Source organism: Pundamilia nyererei, unplaced genomic scaffold, assembly GCF_000239375.1.
Source record: "Pundamilia nyererei isolate P.nyererei 1_Seehausen unplaced genomic scaffold, PunNye1.0 scaffold00003, whole genome shotgun sequence".
Classification (NCBI taxonomy): Eukaryota; Metazoa; Chordata; class Actinopteri; order Cichliformes; family Cichlidae; genus Pundamilia; species Pundamilia nyererei.
The window spans coordinates 5,290,964-5,311,903 of record NW_005187404.1 but is presented as its reverse complement, the minus strand read 5'-3'; the positions used below and the strand labels follow the sequence as shown (position 1 = coordinate 5,311,903).

The window sequence follows — 20,940 nt, the reverse complement described above, 5'->3', positions numbered from 1 at the left end:
GTATATAAAAGTTTTGTGTTTTCCTCTTTGTAATAAACATTTATTACAGTGTTAAAGACCCTACAGAGAACCAGATTAGTTTAAATACTGTATTGCAGAGAGCGAGAGGAGAAAGGGGGAGACCGTGCAACAGACCATTTTATGTGAATCCAAGAAATGTGTTTTACAGCAGATTCATGAAAAGTCTACTTGAAGAATCTCCAGGATTATCAGAGTCTGGTACACATGCGTTATATAGAAGTAATACACTATACATAATGCAGAAAGTAATCAATGCAGACACAGCTATTATTAATGAATGTAAAATTATATAAGACAACAACTTGTACTTGTCAACCTTTTCATCTGGTGTAATAGGCATGCAAGCTCATGTGAGCAACAAAAACACTCAGCAAAGGCTACAGCTAGGTTTATTTATACAGTACTTCATGATGATGTATAATTGAAAGTTTAAAACACACAATCAAAAAGAAGGAATATAAAACAAAGAAATGTAAATAAATAAGGCTGGATTACCTTGGACAGAGGAGGGAAGATGAATGATTAAATATTTAAATGTGCTTGTTTGATCCATAGAAATAAGAAAAAGACATTTTGAAGATATGCATGATCTACATGACGGGTTGAAATTAAGCTTAGTCACGACCAATTTGCTGAACCGAAATTGGTTAAATCCTCAGAACCATTAGTACTACTTGAGCTTTAGGCTTCCATTCACTGTTTTTTTTATCTCTGGGCTCTTTGGTCTAATCAACGATCGGCCTCTTGTGCCAGCTTGAAAATACTGTTTTTAGTTTTTACAGCAGTGGCCTTTGGCATGCCATCAGAAAATAGCTTTATTAGACAGTCTGAAAGAAATAGAACGATAGAGAGATAATTTGTCATTGTAATCATTTAATGAAGAGAGTAAATTATCCAAGTAGTGCAAAATACATGATTGCAATAATGCACAAATCTGCTCGATTATAATTCTACTGTAGTTTTCTTAGCATGCAAGATACTGGTGGAAAATTGCTTTTACGTAACAGTCTTTGCCAGCTATTAGATAAAACCTTCTTTGTGTAATCAAGAGCACTTCCTTGTTCCAAACTTCTGAAACGACTTGCACATGTTCTCAGAGATTGCTTGAAACCGTCAATGGATCCCTTATAATATAAATCCAGAAAATCATGTGGATATTTGGGGGGAAGTAAAATTTCCTTGTACGAAGCCTACTCCAGTGCATTTCCCCTTTAACACTAATCCATTCAGGAAATGGGGGTTTCATTGGAATGAATAAATGAAGACATCATTTCACATGAGGGGCTTAAAGAGCTGAGTGGAAATACTTTATCAGCGGTTGATATGTCATTCAATTGGCCTCTGTGAATGAGCTGAAATGAGGTGTCATTGAGCCTCATGTTGATAGCAGGGAGGAAACGAGAGATCTGTGCAGAGTATAGGAGCTTAGCCAGCAAAGTGAGGGAACGCTTTCACCTTCATCAATTTTGACAGTTTGGTTGTATCTCTTATATTAATACAACAATGTTAGATGTTGCTTTTATCAGAATTCATTGTGTCCAGCATTAACAAAAAATGTACCATTGATATTAATTGGTTTTTGACATCGGACATTATAGTGCAAAAAATCTCAAGCCACCCACTTGTATTGCCAGGATAATGGGAAATAGGAAATAACATACATTGAAATACTGTATATGAGGTAAAAAAAAGTTTGCACAATTCTAACAAACATCAAACTCAAAATGTGATATGACCACCTTTATTCTTTAACACAGCCTGAACAGTCTTTTTATTTCTTTAAGGAATAGATCTCCAGGATTCTTGAATTTCTTGAATTTTCAGTTCAGTTGCCGTGTAATTAACTGGGACCATTTCTGAACACGCTTCAGTGAACAGTAGGTCTCAGGTCCTGTGTCAGGTCTTTGCTAGATTTCTTCCTATTTCTTAAGGACATGACTTTCTAACACACTTTTTTTATTTAGGCCTGCCACGTTTTTTGTCTGTTACTTGTTCCATTTTCTTAACTTGTTTAAAGGATACACTGCACAATGTGCTGATAGCACTTTGGAAATAACCTTGTTTGTGCAAAAAATATAATTTTATGCCGGCCTCTGACATATTTTGTGGATTTAACTAAAATCCACAAAATGTGTCTCTCTGAAACAAATAATGTTCTTCCCATAATTATGAGTTCCTCTGAAAATGGTCAGGTAAAAGGATTGGATTGAAAGTTAGAGAAAAAGCATTCAATGTTCAAAGACCTTCAGAAAACCTGGAGAACTGCTAGTTAACTTCACTTTAAAACTTTACAAGAAAGTCTGGATCTTTAGAAGCCAAATATGAAGAAATGAGGCTTTGCACAGCTGTGCACCGTACTGTACTCAAACACATTGTTTTAAGCTGTTTTAATTTTTTTAATACTAATAAAGCTTTGGCGACAACTTTACACATACAGTTCAGCAAGTGTGCCAGGAGGTTGATGGCCACATTGCGGTTGCAAAGTAGATGAGTTAGGCAGCGCTCATTAAAACTGGTTAGAATTTTGGGAATTGTGAAAGAAAAAAAAAACCTTGAATTTTATTTTGTTGCACCATTGAGGTAACACCATATGCATAAACTCAAATATTCCCCCTATAGGCCTAATTAACCTTATCTCAACCTTATCTAACTGAAGTATGCCAGTCAGGGAAGCCTCCAAACAACATCCCAGACTAAAAGACATGCAAACAAACCAATTATTATTGTTTTTATTTTGACATTTTACCCAGGAGGAAAAAGTTACAGTTGGCCTTTTATGTTCTTTGTTTCCTTCCTTTGATTCCAGGATCGTTGGCACTTTGAGGGAAACCCACAGTGAGGGATAATACCCATGTGTTTGTACAAAGGCTGTTGGAGTTTCTCAGGGTGTAACTGTGTCTGTGATGTGTTTCACTGGTTGCTGCATTGCAGAGAAAGGCAACATTGATCTGATCAGAGAGCCACAGTGAGTCAGAGAGCCTGAGGAACAGAGCAACTGACAGATACACAGGAAAACCCCATTAAATGCCTGCAGTTGTGAAAAAAATAAACATGTTTCTTCATGGTACCGTAGTTTAATTCTTTAAGACTATTTGCTCTTATATATTCATAGGAATTGAATGCAGTATTTTATTTATTTATTAAACGGATGAGAAGTCCCACGATTATGGCACAAAGACAAAATGTTCAGTGTTGGACTAAAAAAGACACACTTTTAAACATAACAAAGCTACTACTATCTGTGACAACTGTTAATAAAGCTAACCAAATGGGCTTTTCTGGTTGGGAGGCATTAAATGGAAAGATGCACTTACGAGATAAACGTGGTTTTTGAACATTAAAACAATAAACAATATTCTCATAGAAATGTTCAGTATATAAATACTCCATAAATTAATAAAATATAGGCACTTTCAACTTGAAAAATGTAAAACTATCACAGAATTTGAAAATGAATCAATGAAGAAATGCACATCAGAGATCATTTTAGCAGTCAAGTTGTCACCTTGCTTTTTAGCTCTATGGTACAAGGAAGCAGCATGTGGGTTCAGGATTAGAAGCAGCTCTTTAACCTGAATACTAAGTGGGGAATTTTCTATCTGGATTAGTAGTAATTATATGCTTGACACAAACATATTATGATTATGTCAAGCAACGCATTATTAGTTCAATAACAGGCAAACAAACACTGAATGTGTGTGTGTGTTAGAGCACAAACACATAAAGACGCACACATTGTTGGGGGGAAAAAACAGATAAACCATTTCTTTTATGAGGTTAAGACTGAACATTTAGGTTAATTTAAGGACAAGACATCAGGTAACAAATGCAGTGTGCAGTGTCCTTACAAGAGATGGAAAAAATTTGTGTATGTAAGCTCAGGGTCAGTCACCTAAATCCCTGCAGGTTTGTGCCTGCATTTGTGTGTGGTTATGTACAAGGTTTATCTGCCTTGAGCCAGTACATATGTTCCCACAAGGTTAGTCAGGATAGAAAAATACTTAAGCACAGCGCAAGGATGTGCGCATCTGTGTGAAGTGCAAGTGTGTGTTCTCCCCGTGGCCCATCCATGACCCTGTAGCCTGTCTGTCCTCTGTGTATTTTAATCTATCATCACTCCTTTCACTGTCATCCCATATGCCCGGCCTCATTCTTCACTGCCGTCTGTCTCTCTGAATACATCTCTTGGAATCGGCCAGGCCTCTTCCCCTCCCGCTGTTCACAAGTGCTCCCACATGCTTTTCTCTCATCTTCTTTACCCATTTTCCAACTGCCCTGACATTGTTGCTTGTTCTCTCTCTCTCCACTGAATAGATTTTTTTTTATTATTTCTTTTGCTGTTTAGCTGTATCTATATCAGTGTTTTTCCTCTGCTTCCTCTTTCTCTCTGTGTCCTTTCACTCATTCGCTGTTTTTGGCTCCGTTTCATTCTCCATTTCTCTCCCCCTCTCTCTGTCTGACTCTTGGACGCCTCCAGCAGCAGACGACAGGCGGCCTCGTAGCGTGGAATGGAGGGACTTTAACATCTGAAGGTCTCTCAGCCTCTCAAAGAGATTGCGCCACTACAACACACAGAGTAATGACTGCCACTTTAAATTTTAGCACTCCCTGGTATTTGTTTTCTCCTGTAGCAAGCAGTTTCTTCCTTTCTCTTACCTGTGTCATTATTCCTAACTTGTCTTTCCCTACTGCAGCCTCACGTCTTTGCAGCATGCTGCAATCTGACCCTTTAGCAACTGCAGCTAAATAACAGCGACCACAATTGTGTTTCATTATCTAGTGATTTTGAGTACTGACATTTGAGAGATGTATCCTTGAAATTCCTGCCTCTGCTGTATTATAATGACTGAAAATAGCATCTTAAAATCATAAAAATACCTATAGTTACCTATAGTTAGTCCCTTAGATGACTGATTAGTGCGAATAAATGTGCCCCTGACGATTAGGGCACATTTAATTTAAATAGTGTTTTACTTAATTATCATTTTTAAAGTAAGCACGTTTTGTTTACTGTTTATCATTTTTGAAATTCTGCTGCTTTTCAAAGACCTGTGTGGAAGTAAACTGAAAATGCTCTACATTTCTGGCTACTGGGCAAACTTGCCAGTTACTTGAAAAATCTGGTTGAGTAAAGTTATACCACATTTTTGGTTGTTTCATTTTTTTATTCTATTTCAACAATTCTGAGAAATTATTAGTTATAATCGGTTAATTGTTGACAGCTATGGGAATGTGCACAAATCTTGAGTCATCCCTTATTATTTAATGAACTTTACTTCCCTTAGTTTATGAAAAGTAAGGAAATTATTTGTTGTAACAACCGTTCTTGGCATTAATCTTAATCACTTGAAAGCCTGTGTATTTCCCCTAAATGATGGGACATTTGTAAGGAAAATGCATTTGCGGGTTGATCAGGAGAGTTGAGTTTGTGTGTTGCACCCATGAAAACTTGCCAGATCTTCTCTGACAATGCCAAACAGTGTATTCTGCTACTGACTCTTGTCTTGAGCTTCTGGTGCCCCAGATGGCTTATTGGTGTCTGATTACCAGCACTTGTGAGCATGGACCCTGCTAGAACAGTATGGAATCTGCTCCAAGCATACTATATTTGACTAATCTGGATAGGGCCCATGCTATAGGTCAACTTTAAAACTTCAAGCTAATGTTCCACAAAACCAAGTTGCAGCTTTATTTGGAGTGAGCCCTAGTTAAATCCCCCAATTGAAGGGCAAGTTCCATAGAACTGGTGATTTCAGAGACAGGATGCAAAGTGGCTGTCCCAAAAAGAGAACGGCAAAAGAAGACAATTTCTCATCCTGTCAGCAGTTAAGAACTGTAGGCAGTCTTCTACAGAATCAAGATTTGCAGAACGATATGGCTGATGGTCTCTACCCAGACAGCAGTACAACAGTAGCTGTTTGGCGTAAACAGGGAAAATTTGGAAAGATTTTTGTGTTTTTCCTGGTTTTGGTGTATAATTTGGCATACTTAAGCCTTTTCTCCTTGCTTCTCTTCCGTAAGTATGGCTTCGTGACAATCACCCGTCCACTAAGACCATTTCTAAGAGGCTTCATAGTAGATGGATCAGCTACATAGCAAGATGCATTTTATCAAGGCGTGTGTTGGATCATTGTTGGATTTTCTTTTTCTTAAAGATATGACTTCTAGATGCTGTTAATCTGTACATAATCATCTTGTTAGCACAAAAATACTATTTTATGCATGTCAACATGTGCAATCTTTGGCATTTTTTATAGGTTCCACCAATTCCACCAGTTTTCACTTTGCTAAGTTTTCTGTTATGTGTAGACACAACACCGGTTCATCCCTTTAGTTAGATGCCTTTTTATGCTTGAATGTTTTATAGGTCAGTGTTAAGTCCTCTGAAAATGGTAAAATATAGGCACTGGACTGAAAATGAGAGGGAAAAAGGGCAATGTTCAAAGAAAAAGTTTGAATCACCTCCAGAAAGCCTGGAGAATTATTGCTCAAGACCACATTAAAAAATTACAAGAAAGTCTGGCTACTTGGAAGCAAAATATAAAGAAATAATGGGTGGCTTAAGACTTTTGCATTGTACTGTATAACTATAGAGTGATTCTCAGGATAAATAAGTAGTTGTCTTTCTCACTTTATGCTCCCTTCTTCCTTTCTTCCCGACATTCCTTTCATCTTGTTTCTCCTGGCTGCTGTTTTGCTGAAACTGCTTCTATCCATTATTACGTCTCCTTTCTTTTCTGTTTTAAATTTATAACACCTTTGTCTGTCTGGTTGTGTTTCACCCCTCATACTGTTTTATGATCATCATATACTACCTTTTCCTCTCAAAGAGTGATGGAGGAGAAGAGGTGAGTGGAGTGCAGAATGATGGAGGAGAAAACTGTGGAGATATGCGGTGGTTGTGATGGATGAATACAGTCCGAGGCATTAAAAAGACTGTTCTTCATTATTAAACCGACACAATAAGCACTGGCTGTACATAAATGCTGTTATGAAATATTCTTGCTGACAGATACAGTTAAGAAATGCTCTCCCGACAAACAGACACATTACAAATAACACCTGCAGCAACATACTGCCACAACAAGTACAACCTCATCACTCTCCCAGCTATTGCTCATCTTTGCTTTTTCTTGTCAGCAAACCCTCCTTACGTGGGCATTTATTATATCTCTCGACAAACAGCAGTTGCACCTTAAGATACAAAAGAACACAAGCTACACGCTTTTAATACTAATGTGTACATATTTGTTCTTAAGGGCCATTTTGATATGAAGACATTGCATCCTTTAACCTTTAGAAACACTAAACTGATCCAAACATGATTTGGAGCCTTGTCCTTTTCAAATGTCTGGCTCTAAGCCAGGTGTGATTTTAAAACAAAGACAGCAACAACATAACATTTGAACCTTCACTACCTATAAAAGTAGTTTATGTGTGTTTTACCCTAGGAGGTACTGTCAGAAATTTTTATCAGTAGTTTTTTTTTCTTAAACTTTTAAGTTAAGGCAGCTAAAAAAAAAAGATCTGCTGGTTCTAGATACCAATTTTTATACCTGCTCTTGTTCTGATAGTAATTTGCTTTTTCCAAATCTTAACACTGTATACCCACGGTTCTATTTTCAAACCTTGTTTTCAATCTTCTTTTCTCTTAGAGCCCTGATGTTGTTGTGTGAAGACTGGATGCTGCCCACTGGGAAAAGCTGGTGAAACCACCTGAAGAATAAAGGCCCTATAGCTTATGTTCCTGTATCTCCTGTTCACTGTACCCATTAATTTGTCGCCATGAATATCACAGGGTATAGACCTGTAGTCTTCAGTTTACATTCGAGTGCTTCTCCTGGTTCTCATTTCTGGATTGGACAACTGTGTCAAGGCCTGGTGTCTGCTTGGCTGCTGATTGGCCAGCTGGTGCAAGATCTGGCTGGCAGTGTGACATACCAATCAGTTTTCATGGAGGAGATTTGTTTTTACTTTATAGCCTCTGCACCAGTGTTGAAGCGGAGACGTATAAAGGGGCATATGGATATGTTTCAACATAAGAATGGACAAAGACTTCGACATGCATGGACAGAAAAGGCCGAACAGTGAGCAAGCAAGATGAATGCATAGACAATCACATTCAGCCTAGGAATACAATGCAATAGACTGCATAAACAGGTAAAAAAGAGTTTAAAAAAGCTTCTGGAGGGGTCTGTTTTGGGCATGAACATATACAGCTTTCTTGGCTCAAGGCGCTCGCCAGTGTTTATCCCTGTGGAATAAAATAATTCAATTAAATTGAACCAAGCAAAACTGTTCCTGGGCTGAACTGGAGATGGACATTAACTCACCAGACCCTGATTTTTTTTTTAATAAAAATGTTACCCTTGGAAAAAACAGTACATAGTAAAACTTGAACTGAATTGAAAAACCTGGACCCAACAGGACCTTAACTAGAACTGTACAGTGATCAGAGTTCTGATACTGATTAAACTGTACCAGATTACCAAGGACTGGTTTGGGTCTAGTGTGTGTATTCTGCAGCTCTGGCCTCTATGTCTTCTGCTTTCCACTGGACAGGTGAGGACCTGATGAACCCTTACCAACCTCCCTTACATCTTTCCTCGCCCCCTTAAACAGGTGAGTAATCTGCTAATTAGCTTATTAACCTAGCCAAAGTGGGAGCCAAATGAGAAGTTCTTGAGCCCAAAGATCCAGGCTCATTAATTAGCGTGACATATGGTAGGCCACCAGTAGTCACCTTGGCCATCCACAGTCCTGCCCCTGAGTTTAAGACACACTTAGATTCTACAGTGTCTCCTCCTGTAGTGAGTAGTCTGTAATCTAATGAGGGCAATGCTTTAATGAGTGCCTATCTAATTGCTGTCACCTAGACAATTAGAGAGCTATCCTAGCTAAACGATCTGCTTTCCTAATACTCTCCTATGGCAATATCACAACAGGCGACAGGAAATGCTTCCCCATCCTGTTTGTCTCTTGGTCTTTTACTGTCTGAGTCACTCCTTATCTCATACATATCACTCCCTCTGTCCATCAGATCACTTTTTCCCTTCCCGCCTGAGCCTGTGATTGAATACTGGTGGAGAATATAATATGCTGCAGGAGGATATGGTTATGAGTGAACAGCACAGCCCCGGGGATGGTCTTTGCCTGTATGGGAGGATAGGGGGGTCAATAATATCTGCTTAGTCAGCACAGAAGCTGATGTCTGAAGCTTCAGAACTTATCCAGCGCTCAGCCTAAAAAGAGATCTTCACTTATAGATTGAATGTATCCTCTTATTAGAGGTAATCACAACAATATTTGTTTGTTGTTGTCGTTTTAGAAATCTTGTTCCAGACTTCATAAAGCGATGTTGATCTTTATTTGACAGAAATCTACAAAAGATAAAAAGGCACAAAGAAAGTGCCCCTTTTATCTTAAATGGCTTTAAATGAAAAACAGCAGAGATTAGAATGGTCATGCAGCTTTAGCTCATTGAAAGTATATCTTTCTCCACATAATTTGGCTTTCCCCCTGCCATGCAGTGTCAATGGCACCCACACTGTTTCAAATGAATTTTAATCAAATAGTAGATGTACTGTTCTCTGTTTGCCACAGATGGAAACACTGCTTTAATAACTTGCTTATAAGAGATTCATAATTCTACAAAGAGCATTTTATCAACTAGACTTAATTTAACTGATCCAATTATTGTGTTTACACAAAAAAATAGGCAATTTAAGGCCGTGGTGTAATTGCCATGAAATACAAACAGAATTATTTCCTCTCATAATTTGAGAGCATTTACCTTTGCGTTTAACAAACAATAATTTTCTTTAACAGCAGTTCTGTGCAGAGCACAATCTGATTAGTTGCTTTTGCAGTGGTGTTTATGTAGGGAAATTAGCTCACTGTGAGGGATAGCTCTTGATATCATAAATATCATAAAAAATGGAGAGAAATTGGCTTGATTGTGGGGAAACAGTGCAATAAATACACATAAAATGTTAAATGACCATCCATAGACTTGCCAGCTTAATCAAAATAAGACTTTTTTCCTATTATAAGTAACTATAAGTAGCTTTTTCTCTTAAAATGAGGTAACAAGGGATCTGATATGAGTTGGGGAATAAGATGCGAACAATAGAAACAATAGGAAAGTTAAGAATAAATTAAGAATATGAGAAAGTGTTGACGTTTTTTCTATGGTTTTCTAAGAACGGGGGGGGGGGGGGGGGGTCCTACAGTAATTACTTAGTCCAGTTTAAGTTTATTTACATCAGAAACTAAATGTAGTTGCAGTTTAAACACAGGATTCAGTAAGTAAAATAAAAACAAGAGAAATTTTTAAAATGTTACAGACATGTAATTACTCCTGTATATAACGTTAAAGGAAATGTAACAGGAAATGTGTGATTTCTGCTGTGTTTTGACTGGGCAGCACAACAAAGATGTTATTTTCTTCTGGTAAGTGATGGTTATGAGATGTTGCAGGGACAACCAGTAATGATGGTGTCTCCAGCTTAAATTTGCATTTCAATTACAAAGTGACACAGACACCTTCATTGTTCATTCAGTAATGGCACCAGCAATGAATCAATCAGTCAGTGTTCTTGGTCTGGCACACAAACACAAGAACCAAAGTGGCTGTTAAGAGTACTTCAATCACAGTTAACAGTTTTTATATACCTATGACCGTAGTAATTGTCTGTGTGCATCTATGTGAACTCACTTTCTATGTGAAAGTGTGATTGCAGAAGTGGTTTAGATATCACAAATTGTTTACACCCGTAAGCATCTCCTCTGACTATTGATGCTGATGATTGTCCGCAGAGAGAGAGAGAGAAACAAGACAAAACTGATAAGCGAACATTTCTCTTGTTTTATCTTCCAACTAGCCTTTAGCGCCTTTGGCTGAAGCTCTTTTTATTTTGTACATTCACATTAAATCTTTGCCAACTTGTTAGTGTGTGATGAACTACAGAAATTGATTCATTCCATTGTAATTGTTGCAATGACATAAAGGGTATTGATGTCATTCCGGCTTTTGTGAAAAGCCAAATGTTGCACACTAGCAACACTGACACTAGCAAACTCAGCTCTGATCATAATAATTAACAATTAGCACGCTGTTATTAAACACAAAGTGATTGATTTTTGTAATGACCTCTTCAGACTGCACAGCATTATCTCAAAAGTGCATTGGTTGGTCTTTTGCATTGTTACATAATGCAACATGATTGATAACAAATTTATGTAATTCGTTAACTGACGTGTCAAACTGATTTATGACATTGTTTTTTCTCATGTGACAGGGGTTCACATAATCCTTAACATTTAATGTTAATGACCTCAGTTTGGTTTATCATCCTACATGAATATAGTGCTTATCCCTTCCACGACAAGATCGTTCAGCTGGGGGAAGAAACAAAGAAAAAAACATTATCTTCACTAATAAAAACGATGGCCATTTTTTTTACCTTCCATTCTGTAAGTTGTTAAAGTGAATGACGGTTTCTGCAAATGAAAGACATTCTTTTATGTTTAAAGTTAAGCTCAGGTCATTATAGCATGCTAAGATCCTATTTTTGTGCATTAATTATAATCTCTATGCGAAAAAAAGGCATATTGATCAGTTTAAGCATGTCAAAAATGGTAGAAAATCATCATCATCAAAATTATTATATTTGATTTATTTGTACAAGTGAATGAGGTCTCTGTCAGTTACACTTACATATCTAAAAACAGCTGTTCAAGATATTAGAAAAGGAAAATACACAAAATTAATACACAAAATGTCTACGCTGTGAGCATGGAGTGTGTGTCTGTGTGTGTGTGTGTACTACTGTGGTGTCTGATCCATAATGATATAAGTAGAGAATCCTACAAGAGCATGTCCTAACAGTGAGAGAAGCTCACATGTACCAGAGGGAGAATAATGTGAAAATGTAGGAAAGAAATGCTAACACCAGCAGGAAATGCGGGCTCCGTGAGATAATTCAAAATATCCATGCATGCTTTTCCACTATAGGCTAATGTGGTGTTCTGGTATACACAAGTGCTTCAGGCACGATTTTATCTTGCCAGTAAGGCTTGTTGAACTGGACTGTTAGGTAGAAGAGTGAAATGAGAAGGAGAATCTGAGGATGATAAGAAGCTACGTAAATGAAGATTTTGTAGAGCAGAAAGGAGAAAAACAGTTTGAAAAAGAAGAGGAGAGAAGAGAGGACGTGACGGCGATGGGCAGGAGTGAAATAGGAGGAGAACGAAAGGAGAAAGAATACACAGAAGACAGGAGAACAGCAAGTGGGATGTGTGGAGGATTATGCAGTGTCTATTGAGATACAGCTGTATTGTGCTATAAGGGTGTCTTTGGTTACTCAGACAGAAAAAAAAATGATAGTATGAATCACAGATGACAATGCATACACACAATGCATGTTTATTTTTAAGCGTGTTTCTTGTATGATGCCTCTTCTAGATGGCAAATGAAAGATCTTGTTGCAAGGCAGATGATGTGCACAGATGAACAAGTGTGTGAACACGTGGACACACATTCAGCAAGACGAGATATTCCTATGGAAACGTCATGTCACGTGCAGTGGATATGTGCATCTATTTTAACGAGTACATTCTGAGCATGTTTCATTCTTTGTGTGATGTTATAACATGCATTTTCACTAACGTACGAGGCATATTATAGGTGTTTTCCCCCCCAAGAAAACACTCATCTTTATTTTTCCTAGTTTTAATTGGGACAGTGTTTTTTCTGTCACAAGTGCACCATGAGGAGATATTTTTGTGTTGGGCAAAATATAGTTTGCAATGAATTCCCCCCTTTTTTTAAAAGATATTTTAGGTGAATGGTTCACATTGCTATCAAATATGTAAAATCAAGGCATGTGGAAGTGGAGAGATACATAAACAGTTGATAAGTACCAAGGGTTTTAACGTCATACTCCAAAAAATTAAATATATATCTTATAACTTTTCCCCCAATCACACATCTCCAGAGCTTGGTCAACAGCCCCTTGGCAACCTCCAGCAGCTAGAGGAAAATGCATATTCCCTGACCTCAGTCACCCAACTAATAGATAGCCAGCAACCTAGTTGGTGGCATCAAGAAGTTGTAGAAGGAGTAATTTGCAAATTATTGTTTTGGTCACTCCCAGATTGCTTTGGTCGCCTGTAGTGTCAATGGAACAAGCCTATTTGACTGCAAACAGTCCCTAGATAGATTTTTGGTGCATCTTCTCACACCTCTTTGCACCTAAAGTCAGCTTTCCAGCAATACACATTTTTCCCTATCAACCTTTGGTTGTCACCAAGGTTCATCACTTACAAGGACTTGGATGAAAGCTTGATAATTAAGTTCTGTGAGCCAAGAGTTTTACAATGGCACTTTTTTATTAAAAATATAAAACGCTGGATTCTTATGAGATTATTTATTGAATTTGAAGTGCTAAATAATGGGAAGGGCAGTACTGCTGCAGTCAGGTGACAATGAATTGGAGTAGCTCTAGAATATATTTGAAGGATCCTAAAAGTGAGAGTGGTGTTATCAGATGTCTTTCCACAAATCATAATATTTGATAAACTGTAATTTTAAACTGTAAAACTAATAATAATTTAAGTGTTTAATGTGGTTAGAAATTTTAAATCTTGAGCATTTTTAATGCCTAAATCCATATTGGTCATAATTCACGAGCTCTTTCTCAATAGAAGGATTAAAGCTCTGGAAAGAAGTATAGCTCTTTTCAGGAAGTTAAATAGAGAGTAAGCAGTTGGGCTTATCTGACAAAACTGTAACCAAAATGGAAAAAAAATAAACATTTTGAAAGAACATGCAACATCACAGGTCTGTGTCAATAAATTGGGATGAAAGATTGGCTTCAGCACTTTTCCTTTCAGAAGCTCATTGTGCCACAGTGTGTGGAGTGTAGAGGCAAGGACCCAGATGCACAATACAGAGGTTCAACAAAAATCAAGAATAAATGGCTAAAAAAAAAGTCTAATAAACAAACTCTAAAGGGTAACAAGCAGATATTAAAAAAAACTGCCATAGACAGACAAAGAGGGAGACAGGACTACTTATACACTGAGGGCTGATGAGGGAATGACAGGAGGGGAATTACACAGAGGTGAAAGTAATTAACAACACAGAGTTAAAAGAAACTACAGATGACTAATGTTCTACTTTAGCACATCAGTCATTTACAGTGCGTTATCCGAGGGAAAATCACCAGTCAGCTTTTGTGAACTTGGATGATTTGTCTTTTTACTAATATTCACCTAAGGTGGTTAGACAGACATGCTTAGAAAGATACAGATATCGAATTATATGTCCCAGTGAAGTACACCAGACCTCCACAGATTGCTAGCAGAGCTGGTGAATATGTTTAGATGAAGAAGTGAATGATGAAAAAAATATGTGTATTGCCCGATGAGACTTCAGAGGCTAAATAAGTTTGCTCTCTGCTTACTTACTCCCTGATGCCACCACCAACCAGTCAAGCTGCAGCTTACATCTGTCCAGACTGATATACATAAATTAAAGCAAAATGCAATAAGTTGACACCAAACATCTGAACAGCTTTGACTTATGGTCACAATCCACCCCCTCTGTTCCCAACAAATAATGGTAAACAAATGTGTTCTTGCAGAAAATTAGAGTGTTGACTTGGTCTTTGTCCTTTTCGAATAGAAAATGAAAAATCATTAAAATGTGTTTTCTCACTCTGACTTCCCAATTCTGATCTGTTCACCCGTGAGTCAAAGTGAAGGTAAATGTGCCAGATGTGATAACATTTCCTCTCTGTGTTCCTGAGAGATTTGCAAGAACGAGACAGATGTGTCACGTTGACCTTGATCTTTAACTGACAGCGCCTAATTATTTCTTTCTTGAGTCTAAGTCAACATTTGTACCAAATTCTGAAAAAATAGATAAGTTTAATAATTCAGGGCATTCACCAGACATTTCATTCATGAGAACATTTGAATATAGCTGACCACCTAAATACATATTCCCACTAGTGGCTGCTGTCAGGCCAGCGTCAGCATTGGTTGGTTCATCATTTCTCTTAGCTTGGCTAACTGCCCGTTTGGCCAGTTGCCCGTATCATCCTGACCTCTGGTTTTACATGCCATGCCCTGCAGTTTCCTAGACCATCTCTTTGTCAATTAAACCAAAAGAGTTGCAAGTTTTTAATAGTATAGAAAATGAAATTTTTACATTTATAAATATATTAAGGTGATGCCAAGAAGAGGTCCTTCATTGAATATAACAACTATTCAGTTTTTTTTTTTTTTACCAATAATTCCATGACACGTGCAGGACAATGTTCCTGTTCAGAAATGGCTTAAAATAGGAGCCCGCTCTAAGCATATGCCAGATGTGCTAGACAGAACAAGCCTAATCCATGGCCCCACCTTCAAACTCACAGAACCTGAAAGATCTACTGCCAGCACTCTATGAGACACCACGGGACATACCCAGAGGTCCTGTGTTCATTTTAATATCGCAGCTAACTGGTGCATGCGTCATTCAGTTCAAAACTTTTGCATTTTAGCCTGTTGTATTCCTGGGAGCAAGGTCTGTGAGTAGTAAACTATTCCTCAGATAACAAAATTAATCTTTCTGGGCCACGTTCAGTACTAAAATCATTTTTAGGACTGGGCTGCAGAATGTTAAAAGCCATTGTTTTTCTTGTTTTGTGTGGGTTTTTTTTCATGCAACATCTGAGCACCAGCAGGATTTGTTATGCAAAAGAGATTGCTCTAAATGCTCCAGTGTCGGTTTGTGAAGGTCAGTAGCATAATCAGCCATTTAAAAGCATTGCTGTCAATTTGTGTCGACAGCCTACCACCACAATCACATCAAACCAAGTGATTTTTGGAATATGAATTTCAGAGCTACAAATAAGCAAAGCAGTAATTTTACCTTCACCTGGTCCCCGCTTATAAATATTACTGTAGCGCTCAGCAATCGTGGCAGAGTTTCACCATTTATCGACAACACTATTTAAATCTGCTGGATGGATTTGTTGGCAGTGGGCATTTTTTTGTTTTGTTTTTATCTGCCGTATACAGCACAACGCTGCACTCAGGACAGCCGAATAATCGTTAATTGGCACTGAGAGCCTGTGATTCGCATGTGGGAGCAGTGATTATATTTATAGCCATGTTAAAAATCAAACATGATAGCAAGTGAAACTGGCTGACATTTAGCGATACACGGACTTGTAAAAGTCAACTGTGTTTCATCAGAGGAACGTGTATGCACATGAGAGAGAGAGAGAGCACGAGTGAGAGAGAGACAATCCCTATAATAGCAGTAGCTGGAAAAAGGAAAGCGATAATTGAATGCTGCAAATTTGCTGCTCAGCATTACTTGATTACTTGATATAGAACATATAATTATATATGTCCTGTGTATAAAAAGAATCTTCTCGCTCTCTCTCCCTCCCGCCCTCTAGTAACGCACAAAAGCTGTACCTGTATTTCATCAGCAGGCCACAGCTCTGTTTGATGTATGGTGCACCTTCAGGATGCATTTGGGGGGAGTGGGTCGGGGACAGAAACAAACTAATATGTTAGTGCTTTTCAGAAGGTTACAAAATGGCAACTCAAAACATAAAACACCTTGATCAATTTCCATGTAATTAGCTACAGCTTTGCATTTTTCTTCCCGATAAATGAAATTCTGCATGGCTGTAATCGCTCTAGTACATAGAGTAAGATAAAGTATAGCGAATGCAGATTAATTGCTTTTCTATGACTATACTCACAGAAATTAGAAATTCAATACATTTTAATACAGTGTGACATTAATTAACTTAGTCACCTATAGTTGATAATTCAACTTTCATTTCAAGCATTTAAACACAGTAGTCAGGATAATGCATGCAATGTGTTTGTCTGAATGCAGAGTGACAATAAAAAAAAAACAAGAGACCATCTGTGATGCTAACGAGCACCCATGTTTGAAAATCTAATGTTACATACTAGAAAAACTGTTATACACCTGATAAAGACGTTGATGGGGAGTTATCGGGGCAACCGGGCTTATGAATACCTGCAAAATGATTAAAACACATCTTTGCAGTTGTTCCTGCAGCAGGAGGTGTCACCGAGGCTACGCACACGCACATTTGCCAGGCTGTTGTGGCAGGAATTCGGTGGTATAATCAGCATTTGCACATCTATCAACTAGACAGACTTTAAGTTAGAACCCTTGCATTTATCTTTTAGAAGAAAATAATTTGCTCATGCAGGCAGAAGAGAAACTCCCATCGTTAGATTGATTTCTTGTGCTTGTCTTAGGAAGGATAGGTGTGGATGGTGTTGGAGGGTGAGTCTTTCAGGTGTTCACAAAGAGCACAATATGGCCCTATTGGTGTGCACAGTAACTTATTAGGTGTCTAACCTGTTGCTCGTTGCTTGTGGCATTGTCACCCATGTGTTACACACACCAACCACCGGTCCAGTCGGTCACCCCTTTTCCATATTTATTTATGTATTTATTTTTAAGCATCACCATTAAATCGTCTCTTTCCTACACTCCAATCAATGAGCACCAGGTTCCCCCACATGGAATACTTACAGTGTGACCACTACTGTAATCATTTTAGCATGCTAACATTACAGTACTAATGAGGCCAGTTTTACAAAGAGTATGATGCCTTTGTTCACATTTTCTCAATAAATCTATAGTCATTTAATACTGTATTGCGCACATATTCATTCTGTTTAAACAGGGGATTATGAGGCCCCATTATGTAATTTTGTAGCTGTTGTCAGATTAGGGGCTTTTGAAACGCACATTAATATTAAATAACTATTTTGCAGGTTTAACAGCTGTACGTGATAAGTTGACTGCACAAAGTTGAGGTTTATCATTGTTATCACGTCAAACACTTGATTTTCCGTGTGCTCTAGAGCACTGAAAGTGACAAAGCTGTCTAGCTTGTGATGATTGTATTAACACTAACCTAGTTGCTAGTTTGTCTCTTTTTATGGGAACAAGGCACAACCAACCCATGCGGGATGCAGATGTGTTCTCACTGGGGCTGCACAGGAAATACCTCTTTTAAGTGCTCTCTTCAATTTGAAGTGTAATCGTCTGTGGATTTGGCTTGATCTAATCCGCAGAGATGTAACTGACAGAAGAAATGAAAAATAAAAAGTGGTCAAATCCCTGTGGCCTTTTAGAAAAAAATCTTTTTACACACAAACAAAAACACATTTCAGATATTTTGCCCCTGACACAATAAGAACAGCTGTTATTCAGATAAAAGACACATTTCCTTTAGCTTTAGGCTAAAAGTATGGCTGCTGTGCATATCAGGTGGTAACAAAGCGTGTCTTGTGGTGAGGAAATAAGTAGGACAAGTCATTTTGAACCCTCGTATATTTGAAATTTTAAAACAATTCTGGGTCTATATTCCAAACTAATTTCTTTCTCTTTTTGTCTTTCAGACCCAGTGACCAGAAGGAAAGCTGCATGTCTGAAGTCCAGAAAGACAAATTAATGGTTAAGAGAAAACAAGCCAAGTAGCAGGGTTCCAAATCATGAGTCATTATTGATATCATCCAAGATTTTTATCCAAAACATCATCAACCTTAACCTTCATCACAGAATAAGTTTACAAGAAAAAGAGTTGTGCACTACAAATCAGAATAGTTTAATGTGAACAAAAATGCTGTATGACTGTATATTACTGCACAACTTACATTGCTAATAGCTCAGCTGTTGTCATCTAGGCCTTGCACATCTCCATTATCTCTTTCATTATTACCACAGTGGAGTGCATTTACGTGCACACGGCATGAGCGATAACAGGCCACATCTCACCTAATGTTCTATCTGTGAGGAGTTCCATCTTCATGTGTCTGGCAGATATCCCTTTATATTAATCATCAGAATATTCCAGGTGCTTGTTACTAGCATCTCCCTTACCATTTTCGTGCTTTGACTCTGGTTTGTGGAAAAGGGATATGTGATATATACGGCATCACGGATATGCATTATTCATATCTGTGCATGGAATTGCACTCCCAGCCATTCCATAATGATTATCGTCATGATTACAGCTCCCTGCAGATCGGTAGAAGACCAGGAACTAGATGGAGAACCTCAAAACTTTTGACCTATTCCAGAAGCAACACACCCCACGCCCCACCCAAAAAAATAAAAACACACTGTCTTCACTTTTCCCCTTCCTGTGTTCCTCTCACTTTTTTCTTTGGGCTTTATCTTTTGTATGTGTACATAAAGCAATTTCAAATCTTATAGTTTTGTACATGTAATTTTTATGGTGTGTGGATATTTTCTAATAAAATTAAACAAAAATGGATGACCTTCTCCAGACTGGCCACTCTGAGTATTTGATTTTTTTGTTGTAGCTGTAGTTGTTAACTAAAACTAAAATGAACCTTAAAAAACTAAAACTAACATTTTTAGGGCATGCTGCACACCTGCACATATGATGCCATATTGTGATTTAAATCTATTTAGTAATATCATTTACAAAATGAACATCTACTGATTGAAAATATGAGATAATTAGGAAATATTCTGTTAGATTAAAAGTAAAATAAAGGGGGGATTAGAGTTACATCCTTTACATACAGACCCCTCATTTTTGACAGTACAGCGTTATTTTATTCAGTCTTAGATGGAGCTTTCTGTTATTCTCCATTCACACGTAATCATAACAGGTGGAGGGAGCTATAGTACTTTGACATATATGCAAGAGACCTGCTGGGCAGTGTAAACAGTGTTTGTGCGAGTCTGTGTGTTTGTGTGTGTGCTGTTTAATGCAGCAGCAGCTGTCCTTCTCTTGTCACTCGCTCTCATTTCTGGGCTGAGAATATAATACTACTACCTGTTTATTCAACCAATCAATTTTTTATTCACTTATCCAATAATTCAGGGTCACCGAGGGGGGCTGGAGCTTAACCCAGCTTTTCACTGAGCAAAAAGCAATAGTACTACTATACTAATACACTAATTAAAGCAATTGCATGAAATTCAGGAGTGTGGTATGTTAGAGCTCACATTGAATGTCCGAGATCAACGATTGCTGTTGGGACCAGGGTTTTGTTTCAGACGTGGCGTAGACAGATTCACGATTCGATTCTCCTGTCAGCTGAGTTCAGAGGAGAAAGCAAAGGGAGAAAAAGAAAATTCAGATGCCTTCAGATCAACACTCATCAGTGTTTAAATCTTCACAAAGAAGCACTTCTGAGTAGAGGAATGCTTCATGTATTAAATTATAGTGTTTGTGATGTCCGAAATGAAAAATCAGCAAAGCTTTGGTAGGAAATTCTAATCAAATTTATCCATATTTTTTCACATTATTTCTTGCATATGCTGACAGATGGATTAATCCAACATGGGGACTAATACACTAACACACTGTATTATACTAGAGCATTACAACCTTCAAAAGGGAGGTGACCATTTGCAAAAAGTGAAGTGCTGTGCGTTTCTCCATCCCACTTATTGCTTCCTGTTACCATGCTATATATCTGTCTGCTTTTCTCCTCTGCCTCCTCACCCATTATCTCCTCCCTTCATCTATTCACCTCAGTCACCACTGCTTTTCTCCCTCATACTGCACTGTCCCAACTTTCAGGCCACACATCTCTCCATCTCTCCCCTGCTCTGTTTTCCCTCTCATATGTAATACCCAGTCTGATCTCTACAACTCCATTCTGCTCCCCTGATCTACTCCATTTCTCAGTTCTCTGCTCCGTAGTTCTTGGCAGGCAGCCATCGCCAGATCAGCTCTTCAACATCCTTGTCTCCCCCTTCTCCTTTACTCTCATCACCACCTGTTAACTCTATTTCCTGTCCATTCCGTATTTTTTTGTCTTTATTCATAAGGCATAAAGACTTACAATGGATGAAGTTTAATGAAGGTTAAAGAA

General features: G+C 37.9%; 1 protein-coding gene across 3 annotated transcripts in view; it reads left to right on the top strand.

The window, feature by feature from the left end:
• Positions 1-19,374, top strand: part of LOC102207343 (leucine-rich repeat and fibronectin type III domain-containing protein 1-like protein) — a 180,474-nt gene extending 161,100 nt beyond the window's left edge. Inside the window, exons 10-12 of one of the 3 annotated variants that reach the window (XM_005720761.1) lie at positions 4,499-4,597; positions 7,677-8,643; positions 18,484-19,374. In XM_005720761.1, coding sequence (XP_005720818.1) covers positions 4,499-4,551 — 53 coding nt within the window. In that variant the 3' untranslated portion in view covers positions 4,552-4,597; positions 7,677-8,643; positions 18,484-19,374. Of the gene's footprint in view, positions 1-4,498; positions 4,598-6,851; positions 6,870-7,676; positions 8,644-18,483 lie in introns of those variants that run through there. The other 2 variants (XM_005720763.1, XM_005720762.1) reach the window with 2 other exon arrangements.
• The last annotated feature ends 1,566 nt before the right edge of the window (positions 19,375-20,940 follow it).